Source organism: Hippocampus guttulatus, chromosome 2, assembly GCF_054856545.1.
Source record: "Hippocampus guttulatus isolate MCC_2025c chromosome 2, RoL_Hgut_1.0, whole genome shotgun sequence".
NCBI lineage: Eukaryota > Metazoa > Chordata > Actinopteri > Syngnathiformes > Syngnathidae > Hippocampus > Hippocampus guttulatus.
The window spans coordinates 33,758,845-33,774,372 of record NC_141262.1 but is presented as its reverse complement, the minus strand read 5'-3'; the positions used below and the strand labels follow the sequence as shown (position 1 = coordinate 33,774,372).

At 41.3% G+C, this 15,528-nt stretch overlaps 1 protein-coding gene across 2 annotated transcripts; it reads right to left on the bottom strand.

The window, feature by feature from the left end:
* Nucleotides 1-3,207: 3,207 nt before the first annotated feature.
* st3gal5 (ST3 beta-galactoside alpha-2,3-sialyltransferase 5) lies at nt 3,208-14,599 on the bottom strand. Of its 2 annotated transcripts, XM_086105819.1 has the most exons (9): nt 14,366-14,599; nt 12,555-12,646; nt 12,380-12,475; nt 11,386-11,503; nt 10,129-10,338; nt 9,776-9,912; nt 8,548-8,734; nt 8,112-8,270; nt 3,208-7,279 (listed from the first exon to the last, which is right to left on the bottom strand). In XM_086105819.1, exons 3-9 carry the CDS (start codon nt 12,409-12,411, stop codon nt 7,025-7,027), a joined length of 1,098 nt encoding a protein of 365 aa, XP_085961945.1. In that variant the 5' UTR covers nt 12,412-12,475; nt 12,555-12,646; nt 14,366-14,599; the 3' UTR covers nt 3,208-7,024. The 2 variants fall into 2 exon arrangements, with proteins under 2 accessions (XP_085961945.1, XP_085961944.1); XM_086105818.1 differs by lacking the exon at nt 12,555-12,646 and having other exon boundaries at nt 14,366-14,598.
* Between the last annotated feature and the right edge of the window lie 929 nt (nt 14,600-15,528).

The window sequence follows — 15,528 nt, the reverse complement described above, 5'->3', positions numbered from 1 at the left end:
TCCATTATCTTTCGTCTCCTCATGAAGATCACCGGTAAGCTGAATGCCTGTCCCGACTTTGAGTGAGAAGTGTAACACCCTCAAGTGGTCGGTAATCCAAACCAACCATTCACACAAAACCATACCTCTGGCCAATTTAGTCTAGTCTTTACCTTGTTTTAAATGTATCACTGTTCAATTAGACACGTTTGACTCAGTCAGTTCCAGCTTCCTGAAATTTAAAACTGGGACACAAGTCAGACCGCAATGTTTGGCGCTTGACAGTTGTGTTGCTTAATTTGGCAGCTAATACAGCCTTGAGTCATTTTGAGAATGCTGATAAAAGGTTGTATATTCTCTCCAGATTGCACCTCCTGAGCACACTTGGCAAGCTTTCCATCTATAGATAAAAAATAAAAAAAATACAAGAAACAATTCGTTCCAGGGCTAAAAAGTTGGTGGCCCATTCTTCTTATGATACTGAAACATCAAACAGTGGTTTGATACTTGAGTCAGACTTGTTATAGTGATCTTGAAGTGGGAAGTCATTCAATATAGCCGTCCATCCCATCGATCCATCCATCTGAACCGCTTCATCCTCAAGAGGGTCGTCCAGCTGTCTTTGGGCAATAGGTAGAGTACACCCTGATCTGGGTGGCAGCCAATTGGAGGGCACACATAGACAAACAACCATTCACACTCACAATCACACTTAGGGACATTACAGAACACACGTGTCAAACTCAAGGTTCGCCACATCATTTTATGTGGCCCGAAAAAGCTTATTATGTGCATTGGCTTCATATTTCATGTTAAAATACCAAAATTGGAAATTGTCTTTACTTTTAAAAATGTTGAGAAATTGCAAGCATTTTTTGTGACCAATCCCCCCCCCCTTTTTTTTTTTTTAAATACTTGTAATAATATTTGAACAAACAACTATTAGTGGCCTCTGGTCATTCATCCATTTGTTGTGTACTGTATATACAATTTGAGGCGATCATACATTTATTTGGGTTCACAGCCATAACAAGAACTCTAATGTGCGTGTGACAAAAATGAGTGACACCCCTTATATAGAGTGTCCAGTTAACCTACAGTGCATGTTTTTGGAATGTGGGAGGAAACAGGAGTTCCAGAAGAAAACCCACACGGGCGAAGGGCGAATTTTTTTGTCAACCAGCTCATAGTTTAGCTGAACTGGTTTAACGTTTCAGAACTGAAAAGTGTGAGCACAACAATCTTGTCAAAGACACAAGGAGCATGATGGTCAGTGCTCTCACGGGCCAAGTCCGGGAAAGAGTGGATGTGTAATCAACTTACCCCATGTTACAGCAAGAACAATTTTGCTTTCAGTGGAAGAGGTCAATGGTCCACTGCTAATCAGTGATTGTTTCATGGGGACCCTGTTATCAAGCGGCAGGGTGGCAACTGGGAAATTCCGGATAACTCCTGCATGGTCCTTTCCGGACCAGCAAGACACTGTGATTTTCGTTATTATTATTATTATCATTATTTTGTGAATAGGCCCTTTTTACTTTCCAATTTTCAATACACAGCTATTTTTAATAAAACATTATTCCAGACTCTGGGCGGCCCGGTGGTCAGCGCGTCGACCTCACAGTGCAGAGGTACCGGGTTCAGTTCCAGCTCCGGCCTCCCTGTGTCGACTTTGCATGTTCTCCCCGGGCCTGCGTGGGTTTTCTCGGGGTCCTCCGGTTTACTCCCGCATTCCAACAACATGTATGATTTAACGCTCTAAATTGTACCCTATGTGTGAGTGTGAGCGCGGATGGTTGTTCGTCTCTGTGTGCCTTGCGATTGACTGGCAACCAGTTCAGGGTGTACCCCGCCGACTGCCCGAAGACAGGCTCCAGCACCCCCCGCAACCCTTGTGAGGATAAAGCGGTTTGGAAAATGGATTACCGGTATTTCAGACTGCTGTTAACTGCCCCAACAAGTTCATTTTTTGGTGTTCAGCGATTTTATTGAAGTATATTGTACTGTTCCGCATAGCAATATGATGTGGACACAGATCATTCTTTCATCCCTCTAAAATGACCATTTAGCGAAAATCAAAAGCTTTTTCATGATCAAAAAATGGTTTGGTAAAGGACCAGAGTTGCTCCAGTTCTGTGTACAGCTCTAACCTTTGCCCCTCTTTGTTAAGGCAGTGGTTCCCAACTTTTTTGGCTCACGTTTTTGTGAAACCATGAGTACCTCCTAACTCACACATGTTGGTGAATCTCAAAAAGTATATCCATCCATCCATCCATCCATTTTCCGAACCGCTTGATCCTCACTAGGGTCGCGGGGGGTGCTGGAGCCCATCCCAGCCGTCTCCGGGCAGTAGGCGGGGGACACCCTGAATCAGTTGCCAGCCAATCGCAGGGCACACAGAGACGAACAACCATCCACGCCCACACTCACACCTAGGGACAATTTAGAGCTTCCAATCAGCCTGCCATGCATGTTTTTGGAATGTGGGAGGAAACCGGAGCACCCGGAGAAAACCCACGCAGGCCCGGGGAGAACATGCAAACTCCACACAGGGAGGCCGGAGCTGGAATCGAACCCGGTACCTCTGCACTGTGAAGCCGACGTGCTAACCACTGGACTACCGGGCCACCCTCAAAAAGTACAACGTAACACAATTGAGTATTAAGTGAAGATCATTGTATTTTGTTTCAGTGATTTGAACATTTGATTCTTCTGCATTTTCTTTTTTTAACTCAAACACAATTGCCTTAAAAATCTAAACACATTTTAAAAAATGAATGAAAATGAACCAGCCTTTGTGATAAATACTCTTGCAACATTTACCACAAGAAAATGAAGTCCCTGTGAATAAGTCCCCTTTAAACAGGTATTTAAAATGTAAATATAGGAAACAAAACACTGAACCAAAATAATATTCAGACACACTATAGTGGTTTATCTTTCTCTTCATCAGTCATCTAAGCTTCAATGAGACACTTGAGTTGACACGTGGGTGTTAAGATATTGGCATGGCTGTGCCACAGGTTACTGATCTGCTAAATAAATTATTAAATGTTTCCCCATGGCACCTACGCACACCTGGTTGGGAAACACTGCCTTAGAGGCATACACAGCTTGTGTGGGAAAAAAAACACTTAAACATCATTATATAATTCTAACATAGTTTCACTTGTGGGACAAAAATGTTTATTTTATATAACGCCACAAAGCAATCACAACATTTGGAAGTTCCTTCCCATGTCAAGATGCATTTATTGGGGATAAAAAGAACCAACAGTGTACAAAGTGTGTGACAAAATAATTCTGAGACATATTAACACATTGTAATCAGTGCATGCAAGTGCGTTAGTCTCTTTTCATGCTCAGCTATGTGCTCATGAGACCAAGGACATTTTCAGGTCTTAACAGAGCAAAGCTACAACGTAATAGGCTTTGTGGTAGCTTGGATTTTATGAAGGAAAACATTTAAAAATCATCCGTCTCCCTGAAGTTTAAAGTCACAGAGCCCAATAAGAGTACAAAATAAAGACAGCAATAAATTAATATTAATTTAATTGGTAAGCTGGCTTTCACACACCCGCCTATTGCAAACACTTCTTGAAAGGTAAATGTGTCATTTGACATCATAGCAAATGGAGTCACAAAAAATAAAAAATAAAATAAAAAATCTAAAGTAAAACACAGTGACACCATAGTTGTAGTGATGTCCTAGTTGGCCGTTTGCTCGGAATATTCTGTACTTAACATGGACTGAGGGAATACTTTTAAATTAGATTTCCATTTATCAACAAATTCGCCTTTGCAGTAGCTAAACATTAAACTCTGCGTTGCAGATTTGTCCAGTGTCAATATAATAATTTACTTTGTCAAAGCATTTTACATAGTGACGTTAAAAAAAATAAAAAAAATCTGGCTCCATTTTACTTAAACAGTGACTATTAGGATTTATTACAAATACCAGTTCATAGACAAATACTGAATTACAAACTAAAATTAGTTTGAACATTAAAATATAGTCGAGTTTGTATAACTGCTGTTGAAATATAGGCAGCGAGGAGGATATCTGCTGAAGGAATGTGTTCATGCACATACAATACTTTTACACAAAGGAAAAATATGTTGGTCGCTTTAAAATTGGTCATGGTTAAAATTGCTGTAAACTAAGGAAAAGCAAAGAGTCATTTTGTTCATTTCAACAAGCACTTTCAGAAAACACATTACAGGAACAATGTTTCTCACATACTTGCTTGCCTCACGCTTTGTTGAAACATCTCAACAAAGCAATTTAGTGTTTCTGTTTCGGAATGTTGTCCATGCAACACCAGTGTTATTTAAAAGAATTCTTGAGAGTGCTGCGTATATACAGTCCACTCCAAAATTATGTGAGCGGCAAGGTCAGTTCCTTTTTTTTGGTTCTATCCTGAAGACATTTGGGTTTCAGATCAAAAGATGGATATGAGGCAAAAGTTCAGAATGCCATTTTTAATTTATGGTGCTTACATCTAGATGCGTGAACCAACTCCGGACAGAGCACCATTGTTTTCAAGCCACCCGCTTATCAAATGAGCAAAAGTAATGGAACATGTGACAGATGGTCGATTCTAGTTGCTCAGGAGTTGGTTGTCTTTTTTTTTTTAAATTGACTATTTATACAATAGATAGTGCTTATTTTTGCCTTTGGATTTCACCAGTGAAAACTGCATTTGCTGCTAAGCAAACACAAAGACAAGAGAGCTGTCCATGGGAGAAAAGCAACACGTTTTGAAACTGAGACGAGAAGTGGGAAAATCAATCAGAGGTATCGCACAGACATTGGACATAGCCAATTTGGAATGTCCTTAAAAAGAAAAACCACTGGTGTACTGAGCAACTGACATCGTGCAGGCTGGCCAAGGGCATCAGTGGCAGTTGATGACAGACACATTGTGAGAGCTGTGAAGGAACACCCAAAGACCACAATCAGTGAGTGACATCACTGCCAACCTCCACCGGGCAGGGGTGAAGGTTTCACAATCTACAGGTCGAAGGCGACTTGACTTGGAGAGAGGAAATCCACAGGGCATACCACATGATGCAAACCACTCATCAGCAAGAAGAATTGGAAGGCCATATTGGATTTTGCAAAGAAGCGACGAGAAAAGCCGCCAACGTTTTCGAAGAAACTTTTATAGACCGACGAGACCAAGATTAATGGCTACCAAGGTTTTGATGGAAAGGCCAATGTATGGAGAAAGAAAGGATCTGCTTCTGACCCAAAACACACAAGCTCTTCTGGGAAGCATGGTGAAGGTTATGTCATGGTTGGGTTTGCATGGCTGCGTCTGAAACGGGCTCATTAGTCTTTATTGATTATGTAAGTCGTGTTAGGAGGAGCAGAATGAATTCATCATGCAAGATTATGACCCAAAACACATCGCCAACACAACAAAGAAGAAGGAAGGTCTTAAGACTGTTCAAATCAATCACCAGATCTTGACCTTATAGAGCAGGGGCGCCCAACCCGTCGATGGCGTTTGACCGGTAGCTTGTGGACTGGTCCCAAATCGATTGCGGGGATGTAGGGTGAAGCGGGGAAGGAGGAAGGGAAAAAAAAGTTTTGTGTGTCTGTGTGCGTGTTATTTTTATTTTATGTTTTGGTGTTAGGATGCTCAGGGTGCAGTGTGCACTATCAGTCTCACCTTCACAAAAGTATTTAAAAAATAAAATTAAATTAAAAAAAGCAGGTCACCTTTAATCTACGGTGGCCCATGACCTGCATCGCCGGAAGTTGTTCGCAATCAGCAGTCTGCAATTTCTGCTTGCAATCAGAGGTGTTGCCTATATATTTTATTGTTATTATTCTCATTCAGATTTTGTTTCGTGTACAATTCACCGAGGATACTGGCAAAGAATGAGAAGCATTTTGAAATGGTACACGTGAGCTATGGTCGTTAAAACGCTATAAAATTGCACCCCATACCTCCACGTCAGGTCTCTACTAAGGTAGGCACTGATTTCCTTTTCACAAACACTTGTATCTACTTTATTTTTCTGTTTCGTTCATGTTAGGAGCCTTTTTTTTTTCCTGCAAATATTAAATAATATTCACTTTTAAGTTACTTTAATCATGTCCATTCCAATACTTTCACTCATTTGAAAAGTGAGTGCCTTCAAACAAAAAGTGCTCTATTTTAACATATCAAGGCCCTGTCCAGATACCCACACAAGGCCCCACGGTCCTCAATGAAGTGTACACCTAATAGTGCACAAAGTGTTTGGGAGCAAAGGTTACAAAGTGTGTAAAAATTGCAGAATTGGGAAAGTGTGAGTTACGTCACCGATCTGCCCGACTGTGTTGGATATGCGTCATCAAACATGGCCACACCAGTTGTTGTTTTGGCAATTTTGCTGCTTAAAATGCAATTAAAACTGCAGTAGAGTAGTAGTAAAAGTAAAAACTTGGGCTTGGGGTCCCATTCGATGGCAGCAATGGCTCCAAGCCTTGATTTGCGATGCAGTATTTGCGGCCTCCTGCACAATCTACGGAAGGTCGCTCAGTATGGCAACCGAAACAGGGCAAAATACACAGGCGACTTTAAAGCTTTGATTGAAATTACACACGTACAAATGATAAACTATTTAATATGTCGATACTTAGACTTCAAATCACGCTTTTTAGGCCACATGCACAGGAATTCTACCGTTATTTTGGTCAAATCCACAATAAATTATGGATTAAATGCTTCGGCTGAGGGCGCTGGGATGCGGGCTCAGCCGGAGTGTGGACCAAAGGCGCAAAAAGGGCGAGGTAACAGAGCACTTTAGAGAGTTAGGAAGCCTTACACACGCGCACCCTCAGTGGGAACACGCAATTGAGGTGGAAGTGTGAGCATTTGATCACAGCTCTTGATGTAAATACCATGAAACAAAAGCGGAATCCTGAACTTATCTCTCATATTCGTTCGTCTTTTGATCTGTGAATTATAACATCTTCAGTATAGAACAAAACAAAGGACTTGACCTTGCCGTTCCAACGCTTTTGCGGGGGACTGTAGTTTGGAGGTAATCAGGGGCAGAAGGAACAGTGAACACCCCCCGTCAGGTCAGTGATGGTTCCCTCTTTGATGAGACTTTTAAGGACTTTGGTCTCTTCATTCACATTGTGCATTTTCTGCCAAAGCATGAAACTCATAGGCAGCTGATCATAGTAATGCATTGGAATCCTTTCCTGGGACAGGTTGTAGCCAAAGCCCGCGAGGCTCACCTCGTCACACAGCAAACTAGCTAAATCCAGTGCAGAGATGCCCAGGGTGGGTACGTTCTACGGAACAAGATGAGAAGAAAGAAGAAACATCATTCCAAGGATTCAATCGGTGTTACAGATCTTTGGGAATTGATCAACGTATCAAATATGTCGGAGTGCTCCGCTCCTTCAGATGGCACCACTTGCAAGAAATTATTTCGATTCCTACAAAATGTCATCAGGTGCCAACTTACTGCCTTCATGTATTGTGAAATTGAAAAATGGCTTTGATGATTGGATATTGGATTGGATTGGGTACAACTTTATTGTCAAATGTGCTGTATGCAATGCAATCATGCACAATTGCAATCATGGACACTTTGACGCACCTTTGCGGATGCAGTGTTAAATGCTTATTATCAGATATCCAAGTAACATAAAAAGGAAAATAAATCTGAAATGTATGCAACACTATTTTTACATTAAGAGGAAAAAGAGTTTATATGTAATGGCGAGCTGTTTGTCATCTCTGTCGAATAACTGGTGGGATGTGAATAATGGGGACTACTACTACTAATAATAATAATAATAATAATAAACTTCTCGAGAAATGCAAAAACACAAATAAATGTACAGCTAAAATAGTAACATAATTTCTCTTAACACTACAAAGAATAAAATCATTCAGATTCAGAAACAAAAATTACAGTGTTTAATAAGTTTAAGTTAACAAAATTCAAGGTGACGTGTAGCTTTTTATTTTTCTGGCCTTTGGAGGAAAACATTTGGACACCCCTGCTCTCATGGCTCGTTAATCTATACTATACACTTAATATTGTCTTAATCATGCTATTTAAAAAAAAAAATCATCTGACGAGAAATATATCGCTGTTCTGAAAAGTGTCTTTACCTGGTCCCAGCCCCACAAGCGTGTCGTAGGTGGGGAAAATTTCAATAAATCTAAAGCCGTTTCTTTGATGACGAGTGGATTTAAGAGTCTGAACCTGTTCCGTTCAAGGGGGATTTCCTCTGGAACATTCTGCCAGAAGAATAGCCAGTCCCACAATGACTGCAGCAGAAAACACACATATGTTGTTTCTTAATCACAGATGCTGCTACAGTGACAAATAGATGCACACAAGTAGAACACATGCACCTGCAAAGCCAATGCAACTAAAGGATTTGTTTAACATGGTCGAAAAAAGACAAACAAACTACTTCTTCTTGCTAACTCTGGCACATCTACTATTAAAATGCACTCTCCCTGACATAAAGAAATAAAGAATTGAAACAAAACAAAAAAAAAGAATAATATAACTCAAAGAAGTACAAACACCAGTCCTCACCACGGTGAGCTTGTTAATCATTGCAGAGATCCAGCTGACATCTACACTTTTATAGACCACAGCTACAAACACGGTCTCCGGGTCTGTGTCAAGCCAGTGAGTGGGGGTGCCTTCTGGATAACTTATCCTGAGGCTGGTTCGATTCCCAACATCAACACTGAACTCTCCCAGAGGACCGCTGTTCAACCTGGCGATTGCAGGACACAAGGAGGAGGCAGGGTCTTACATTTGCAACACATCAATTCAGTCACACAGATACTCAAAGGTGTCTTTAAAATAGCCTTGACTGGCAACTGTGATAAATTAAATTGAAGTATGTCTAAAACGCGCATTAACCTTTAAAGGTGAAGTTAATTTGACCGCTAAAGTTTTGAGTGTGCATGACCAACTGTTGAATTTTTCAGTACATTTTACATAGCTTGTTGTTTTATAAAAAGAAGCTGAATGGTAAAAATAGCAATGAACCTTCTATACATTCCTGTGACTCTTTCCATCTCTCTGTGTCTCGATAACAACCTGCTGAAGTGACCCATCCATTGATTAGATATTATTATTTAACTTTGGGGGGGGGGGGGGGGGGGAGTGATGGGGTTACTAAGATGTTTCCTTTATTACAGATACCTGAATACTTGCTGCTTGGCACCCGCAAATTCACTTACATTGACCTACTTTGTTTTCAATATTTTTTTTCTCCAATTTAAAAAAAAATAACTCTTTTTTGGGGGTTGACCCCATTTTTCGTGGGAAATTTCTTGGTATTATTATTATTTTCTTCCGAGGCATTTCACTCTGTGACAATTCAAGACATATTTTCGCGATTCAAAATGAGTCCTTGAACTTAATGCCGATTTGCTGTTCAGCAGCTTCTTTTTTGTATGGGCGCCCTTTGCACCGGAAACTCCCCCACACCCCCTAAAAAATCAGTTTTTGGTTAGTTTTTTTAATTGTTCAAACCCATTTTTGTTGAAGGCTCGATCTTTTATATAATACATGCATTGAGAAATAAATTATGAAAAATTATTAACAACATGTATTTTATCCACATTTAAAATTGTATATTTGTCATACGTCTGGTTTCGGAAGTGCGTGGTCATACGTGTCAATGTTGAATTCAAAGTTCAAATAGATTATTATTTGTAAACCTTAATTTCTTACAGCCAACCCAATATCGTATGGAAACAATATCCAAACAATCCTATAGAATAATTTTTGGGGGAAGTGTACCAACCTTATAATGGTGTCGAAACGATCAATGAAAGGACCCAGCTCCAGGCCTTTCAAAATACCTCCATTTCCAATGACCACACAGCGCCGACATGTATCAGGACCCGTTTTAAACAAGGGTGCTTCGTTGGACTCTGGTAGCTTTGAAAATAAATTAGCATTTTAAAAAATGTATACACAACACTTAGCTGCACAAAAAAATAATATATATTTTTAAACAAAGTCATTCTCCAACAGTGCAATAAACACGACAAACTGTTTGGAATGATTCATACGCAATCATGAAAGTGCTGATCCTCAAGTGGAGGATATGTAAAATAAACGAGTATTGTATTGGAATCGAAAAACACAGATCACCTGCTGAAGCAGAGAGGGTATTTTTCCCCGAAGACCTCTGAACCCAAAGGGGGGTGGATACTTGAAGAGGTTGCTTGAAAGTGGCGTGTTCTTCCACAGGAAGGGTTGGGTCATGTGACTGGAAGCGGGGAGTCGAGCAAAAAGCCCCTGCCTGGTGCTTCCACGATGACATTCACGCTCCAGGACTTTTTGAACATGCTGGTGCACTAGCTACAACGCAGGAAACTTTAATTTAATCACAATCGCAAAGACAAGATAATTACGACGACATGCCACTACATGAGGAAGACTTGCACAATCTAAAGAGACAAGGTCTTACGAACCAGTTGTTTATAATTGTGGTTGTAGCTGCAGTAATCTTGAACTGTACTACATCGTGCTGAGAGCTGTTCCTAATGGGTTTACTCTAATTGTGTAAAATCTTGTGGGGAAGGTAGAGGCTAAGGGTGAACGTCTCTCCCTTGTCAGTCACCACAAGGTATCAATCTGCTTGTCACTCGCACATAGGAGCATTACCTCTCAAGGCAATGTCATTAAATGGAGCTCCAGAGGTCTCAAAGAAAGACCTTGCAGTGAACACGTACCTGTCCGCAGTTCGCTGTTCAGGATTTCATCCATTTGGGGGGGGGGGTTTCTGTCAAACTATCCTGAGCTAGCTGAAAAACTCACTGATTCATGTATTTTCTGCTCTTCCTGTCACTCTGTAAAATACCACAAAGCTCTTTTATCATCAAAGCTGATACCAAGGCCCTGGTTAACAGGAAAGTACTACAGTTATTACCCGTTATATTGTGGTACCTCATGTAGTACCACAATGTCACTATTTTATGTGAAACAGTTTTCAATTTTCTACTGGGGAAATTCTTTGTACAGTAGACTGCAGATAGCTGGAGTCCATAAAAGTTTTTTAAGGGGGCACAACACACTCCCTGACTGAATGGAGAAGCCTGTTGAGACCTGCGTCCCAAGACAGCATGAAAATGGTTGGGCATCTGACATAAAAAAAAATTGCCTAACAAATCACGCAAGCTACTTGTCCCTGTGCCTCCTGATGGACAAGCCAAAAGTCATAACATTAATCGCGGTTATCATACACTGCCTGTTTTAATTGAGAAAAATGTGTCTGATATCATAGAATGCAGATTTGTGGTGAATAGATTGGCACATTGAGATTGTCTTTCCATCAGTTATTCCCATGTATCCTACATAAAAGTAAATCTGCTTGAACGTTGAGTTGGAACAACAATGAAAACTCACCTTTTTATACTCAGGGCTGACATGCCAATCCAGAGGTTTCAGTGTGTCTTTCCCAGACCGAGATGAAAGTATCACCAGACACAGCACACAGAAAACTCCCACCAATAGAAAGGCACGTCTAGACAAACAAGCACACACAAAACAGAATTTTACTTTGCATTACCTCAATTTCCTTGCCAACCTTGATTTTAACATACATTAATGTAAAAAAAGTGCTATAAAAACATCACCTAAAGAACACAACAACTGTCACGAGCAATGCAATGAGACCGTAATTCAAGACAAATACAACAGATAATAACCCGAAATTCAAAAAGTCAGAAGTGGTTGAGGAACGTTCCTGACATTGCCTCTGCTCTCTTCCTGAGTACGTAATACGTTACTTTAATTAACACCGCTCGCATCCGGCGTGTCTTACTGACAGAATCATAATTCAACCAGACACACCACAATGCCTTTCTAGTGTAGCTACCTGACCACATTCCAACTACTGGTCGGCAACAGGTTGAAAAGACTGGCACGGAAGGGAAATACGAAATGAGCCATGGGTGTTCAACAATCCTACCAATGGAATTGCTCACACCTAAATCAAAGTGTTACAGTCCACAGAAAGTCCTTAAACAGCTCGATATAGCCAAACTGAATTCCTAACTGAGAGCATTGAGAATCAAAATGGAGCTCACTTTAGAGGGGAAGTCAAGTCAAGCATTTTCTTTGCGATAATACAAAGTATGTTCCATGCGCACCGTCTAGTCTAAACATGGCATTCTGATTACTATTGTTTTCATGGGATAGGTATTAAGCAGCAAAATCCACTACTCGATAATTTCACCTTGTTAAAACTGGCTGATATTTGTGTATGAAGTAGCCTGGCGGAAATAAAACAATGATTGATCATTTTTCTGTTATTCATGTTCACATTTATTTGTTGCTTTATCGATTTCTATTTGAAAAGTACCGGTAATTTAATTTATTTGAGTGAAATGCACCTCACCTGGGTGCTACCCAGCGTTTTGGGAGCTTCATGTTCCCGGAATTCACACCATAATAGGAGGTGATCTGCTTTGCGTGATGAAGCAAGGATCTTGTTCTGTATATGGGAGAATTACATTTTGAACTTGGTAAAGAAGTTAGTACGCCATGCATCCATTCTGTGCTGCTTATCCTACTCTGGTTGAGAAGTGGGGTCCACTCTGGACTGGTCTCCAATCAATCACTGAGCACATATAGGCAGGCAACAATTCACTCACGTTCACACCCTCTGGAAAAAGAGTCTTCAATTAACCTAGCAGCATCTTTCTTATTCTTCATTTGGCAGTAAACCACAGTGAGTAGACAAAACAAACCCACAGAGCTAGGTCAGAGTCAACATTTGTCAAAGTTTTGACCGTTGACTGTGAAGGAGACTTGCAAGCCACCCACCGTAACTCTACCAGCACTCAGACTCCAGCTCTCCCTCATCTCATTTTATACTTGTGTCGCCGTTGCTTAATGTTACAAATATTTGATGTGGTGCTCATCAGGTATGTGAGAGCTCTTTCCCCTCCTAATTTGTTTTGCGAAGCAAGAGTGGATTGGGGGCTGGAGTGGAATGATTATCGTATGAAGACAGTAATTTCGTGCGAAGACAGTAAACAGTCGACCGTAAAAACACAAAAAGTTGTGGGAGAGCAGTGGCAGCCAGACGCGCCAGCGTTCACTCAACCCGTAAGTTGAAAAAAAAACTGTCTGTATGCTCATATTCAGCTTTTTAAAAACCTTATTAAGACCCCTGGGTTTACCCAAATAGCTCTACACTCTTAGCAGGGTCTTCGAGGGTACGTGGGAGCTCGCCCAACCAGTCTATATGTGCTTTGTGGACTTGGAGAAGGCGCCCGACCCTGTCCCTCGGGGAGTTCTGTGGAGGGTGCTTTGAGATACCAAACCCCCTTGACACAGGCTGTACGGTTCCTTATCCACCAATGTAGAGTTTGATTCGCATTGCCGTCAGTAAGTCAGAATCGTTTCCAGTGAGGGCTGGACTGCGCCATGGCTGCCCTTTGCCTCCGATTCTGTTCATAACCTTTATGGACAGAATTTCTAGGCGCAACAGAGGCATTGAGGGGGCCTCAGTATTGCATCACTGTTTTTTGCAGATGATGAGGTGCTGTTGGCTCCTTCAAGCTCTCACTGGAGCAGTTCGCAGCCGAGTGTGAAAGGGTTGGGATGAAAACCAGCATCTCCAAATATGAAACAATGGTCCTCAGTTGGAAAAGGGTGGCGTGCCTTCTCCGGGCCCGGGTTGAGATCTTGCCCCAAGTGGAGGAGTTTAAGGCATTTGACCTCTAAAAACGGGAGCAGTACGGTGGTGGGAGTCATGGTGAATGGGAGTAGGAACTCGTTTTCACGGATGGGATTGGTTTTCTCTGCGAGTGGGTTGGGATTGGAGTGAAAATGCACTACCGTGTCAAAATGCATGTCTTTGCTCTTACTCGTCACTACACAGCCGCACACTGCTTCACAGAGACTTTCCTAGTTTTGTCACGGGCCAATCTACAGTATTGTTTTGAGTTCGAAACGGTCGTTTTAACCGCTTTCTGGTGCCTTTAAAATGTCACAATTTATACACAGTTTGCATCTTTTTTGGAAGCGCTTTTCAATGACACTCGTCTTGCTGATATATATGTGCAGGCTATATCAAGAGTAGACCATTAGCACAGCATAATTAAAGGGTCATGTATGAAGTTGTGTTTAACTAACCACGATTACAATTCCCGTCGAAGATTTGTCACGACTTGGAGGGCGAACACGAACAAATTTTCGGAATCATATTCAAAACAGGTTGCGTTTCAAATCTTCGGCCAATGTGTTGCAATAGCTCTATCGAACTAAGACATTTTACTGCCGCCAGCCTCCTTTTTGTCCTTCCAGATCAACAATTACCTTATTTAAAACATCATTGAAGGTTGAGCACGTCTCGTCAGGTTTTTGGGGGGCTTACCTTACTCCCACTACTTCATCGTGTCGGGGATGTTGCGATTCGAGATCATTTTTTGAAATTGTATTGATCCAGAAACATTCTCACATCTATGCTCGTCTTGGTCGATTCCGGTACTTACAATGGGGCGTCGAGCACACATCCAAACCACACAAAGTCACGCGAGATTATAACAAGCCTCTGAACATTATTTTACCTGCGTGAAATGCGTTGCAGATTTTATTCGGACGAGTAATACTTACAGTTCAATATTTATTTAATTCACATGAATTCAAAATATCGATACGGAGCTCCGTATATCGACATGTGCCTTTTCATATACAATACTCTGTATTAAATCAGCTTTAAACTGGGCGAAATTAAGATCTCTGTTACTGGAATTATACTGGAGATAAAACAAACTAGGCCATTCATTCATTCTCCGAACCTCTTGATCCTCACTCGGGTTGCCGGGGGTGCTGGAGCCTATCCCAGCTATGTCCGTGTGATACACCCTAAACTAGTTGCCAGCCAATCGTACTCAACTCAACTGTATTTAGAGAGCACTTTCAAACAGCCATCGCTGCATACAAAGTGCCGTACATGGAACAACTAACATATACAACAGTAAAGCAACAAATCAGTAACAAAGACGGTAGAAAGCACCGAACAGCAAAACCAAGAACAAATCTGAGTCAAATGCCAAAGAGTACAAGGGAGTTTTGAGGCGGGTTTTAAAGATGGGCAGCGAGGAGGCTTGCCGAATGTTCAGTGGGAGGTCATTCCAGAGAGAGGGACCAGCAACAGAAAAGGCTCGATCCCCTCTGAGCCTCAGCCTAGTTCTCTGTACCTCCAATAATGTCTGGTCCGCAGACCTGAGGCGCTGGGCAGGTGTGTAGGGGCGGATGAGCTCGGAGAGGTAAGGTGGTGCGAGGTCATTTAGAGATTTGAAAACAAATAATAGGATCTTGAAAATAACTCTAAAATCAGAATCAGAATCAGAATCATCTTTATTGGCCAAGTATGTAGAACACACAAGGAATTTGTCTCCGGTATAACACGCTGCATTAGTATCATCGTAAACAACAAATCATTGAACCATTTTAGAGTAACCAGTAGCAGTATTTGTAGTACAAGAAGAGTGACTACGTCAGTGACTGTTTAAGGAGTTAATGGCTAGAGGGAAG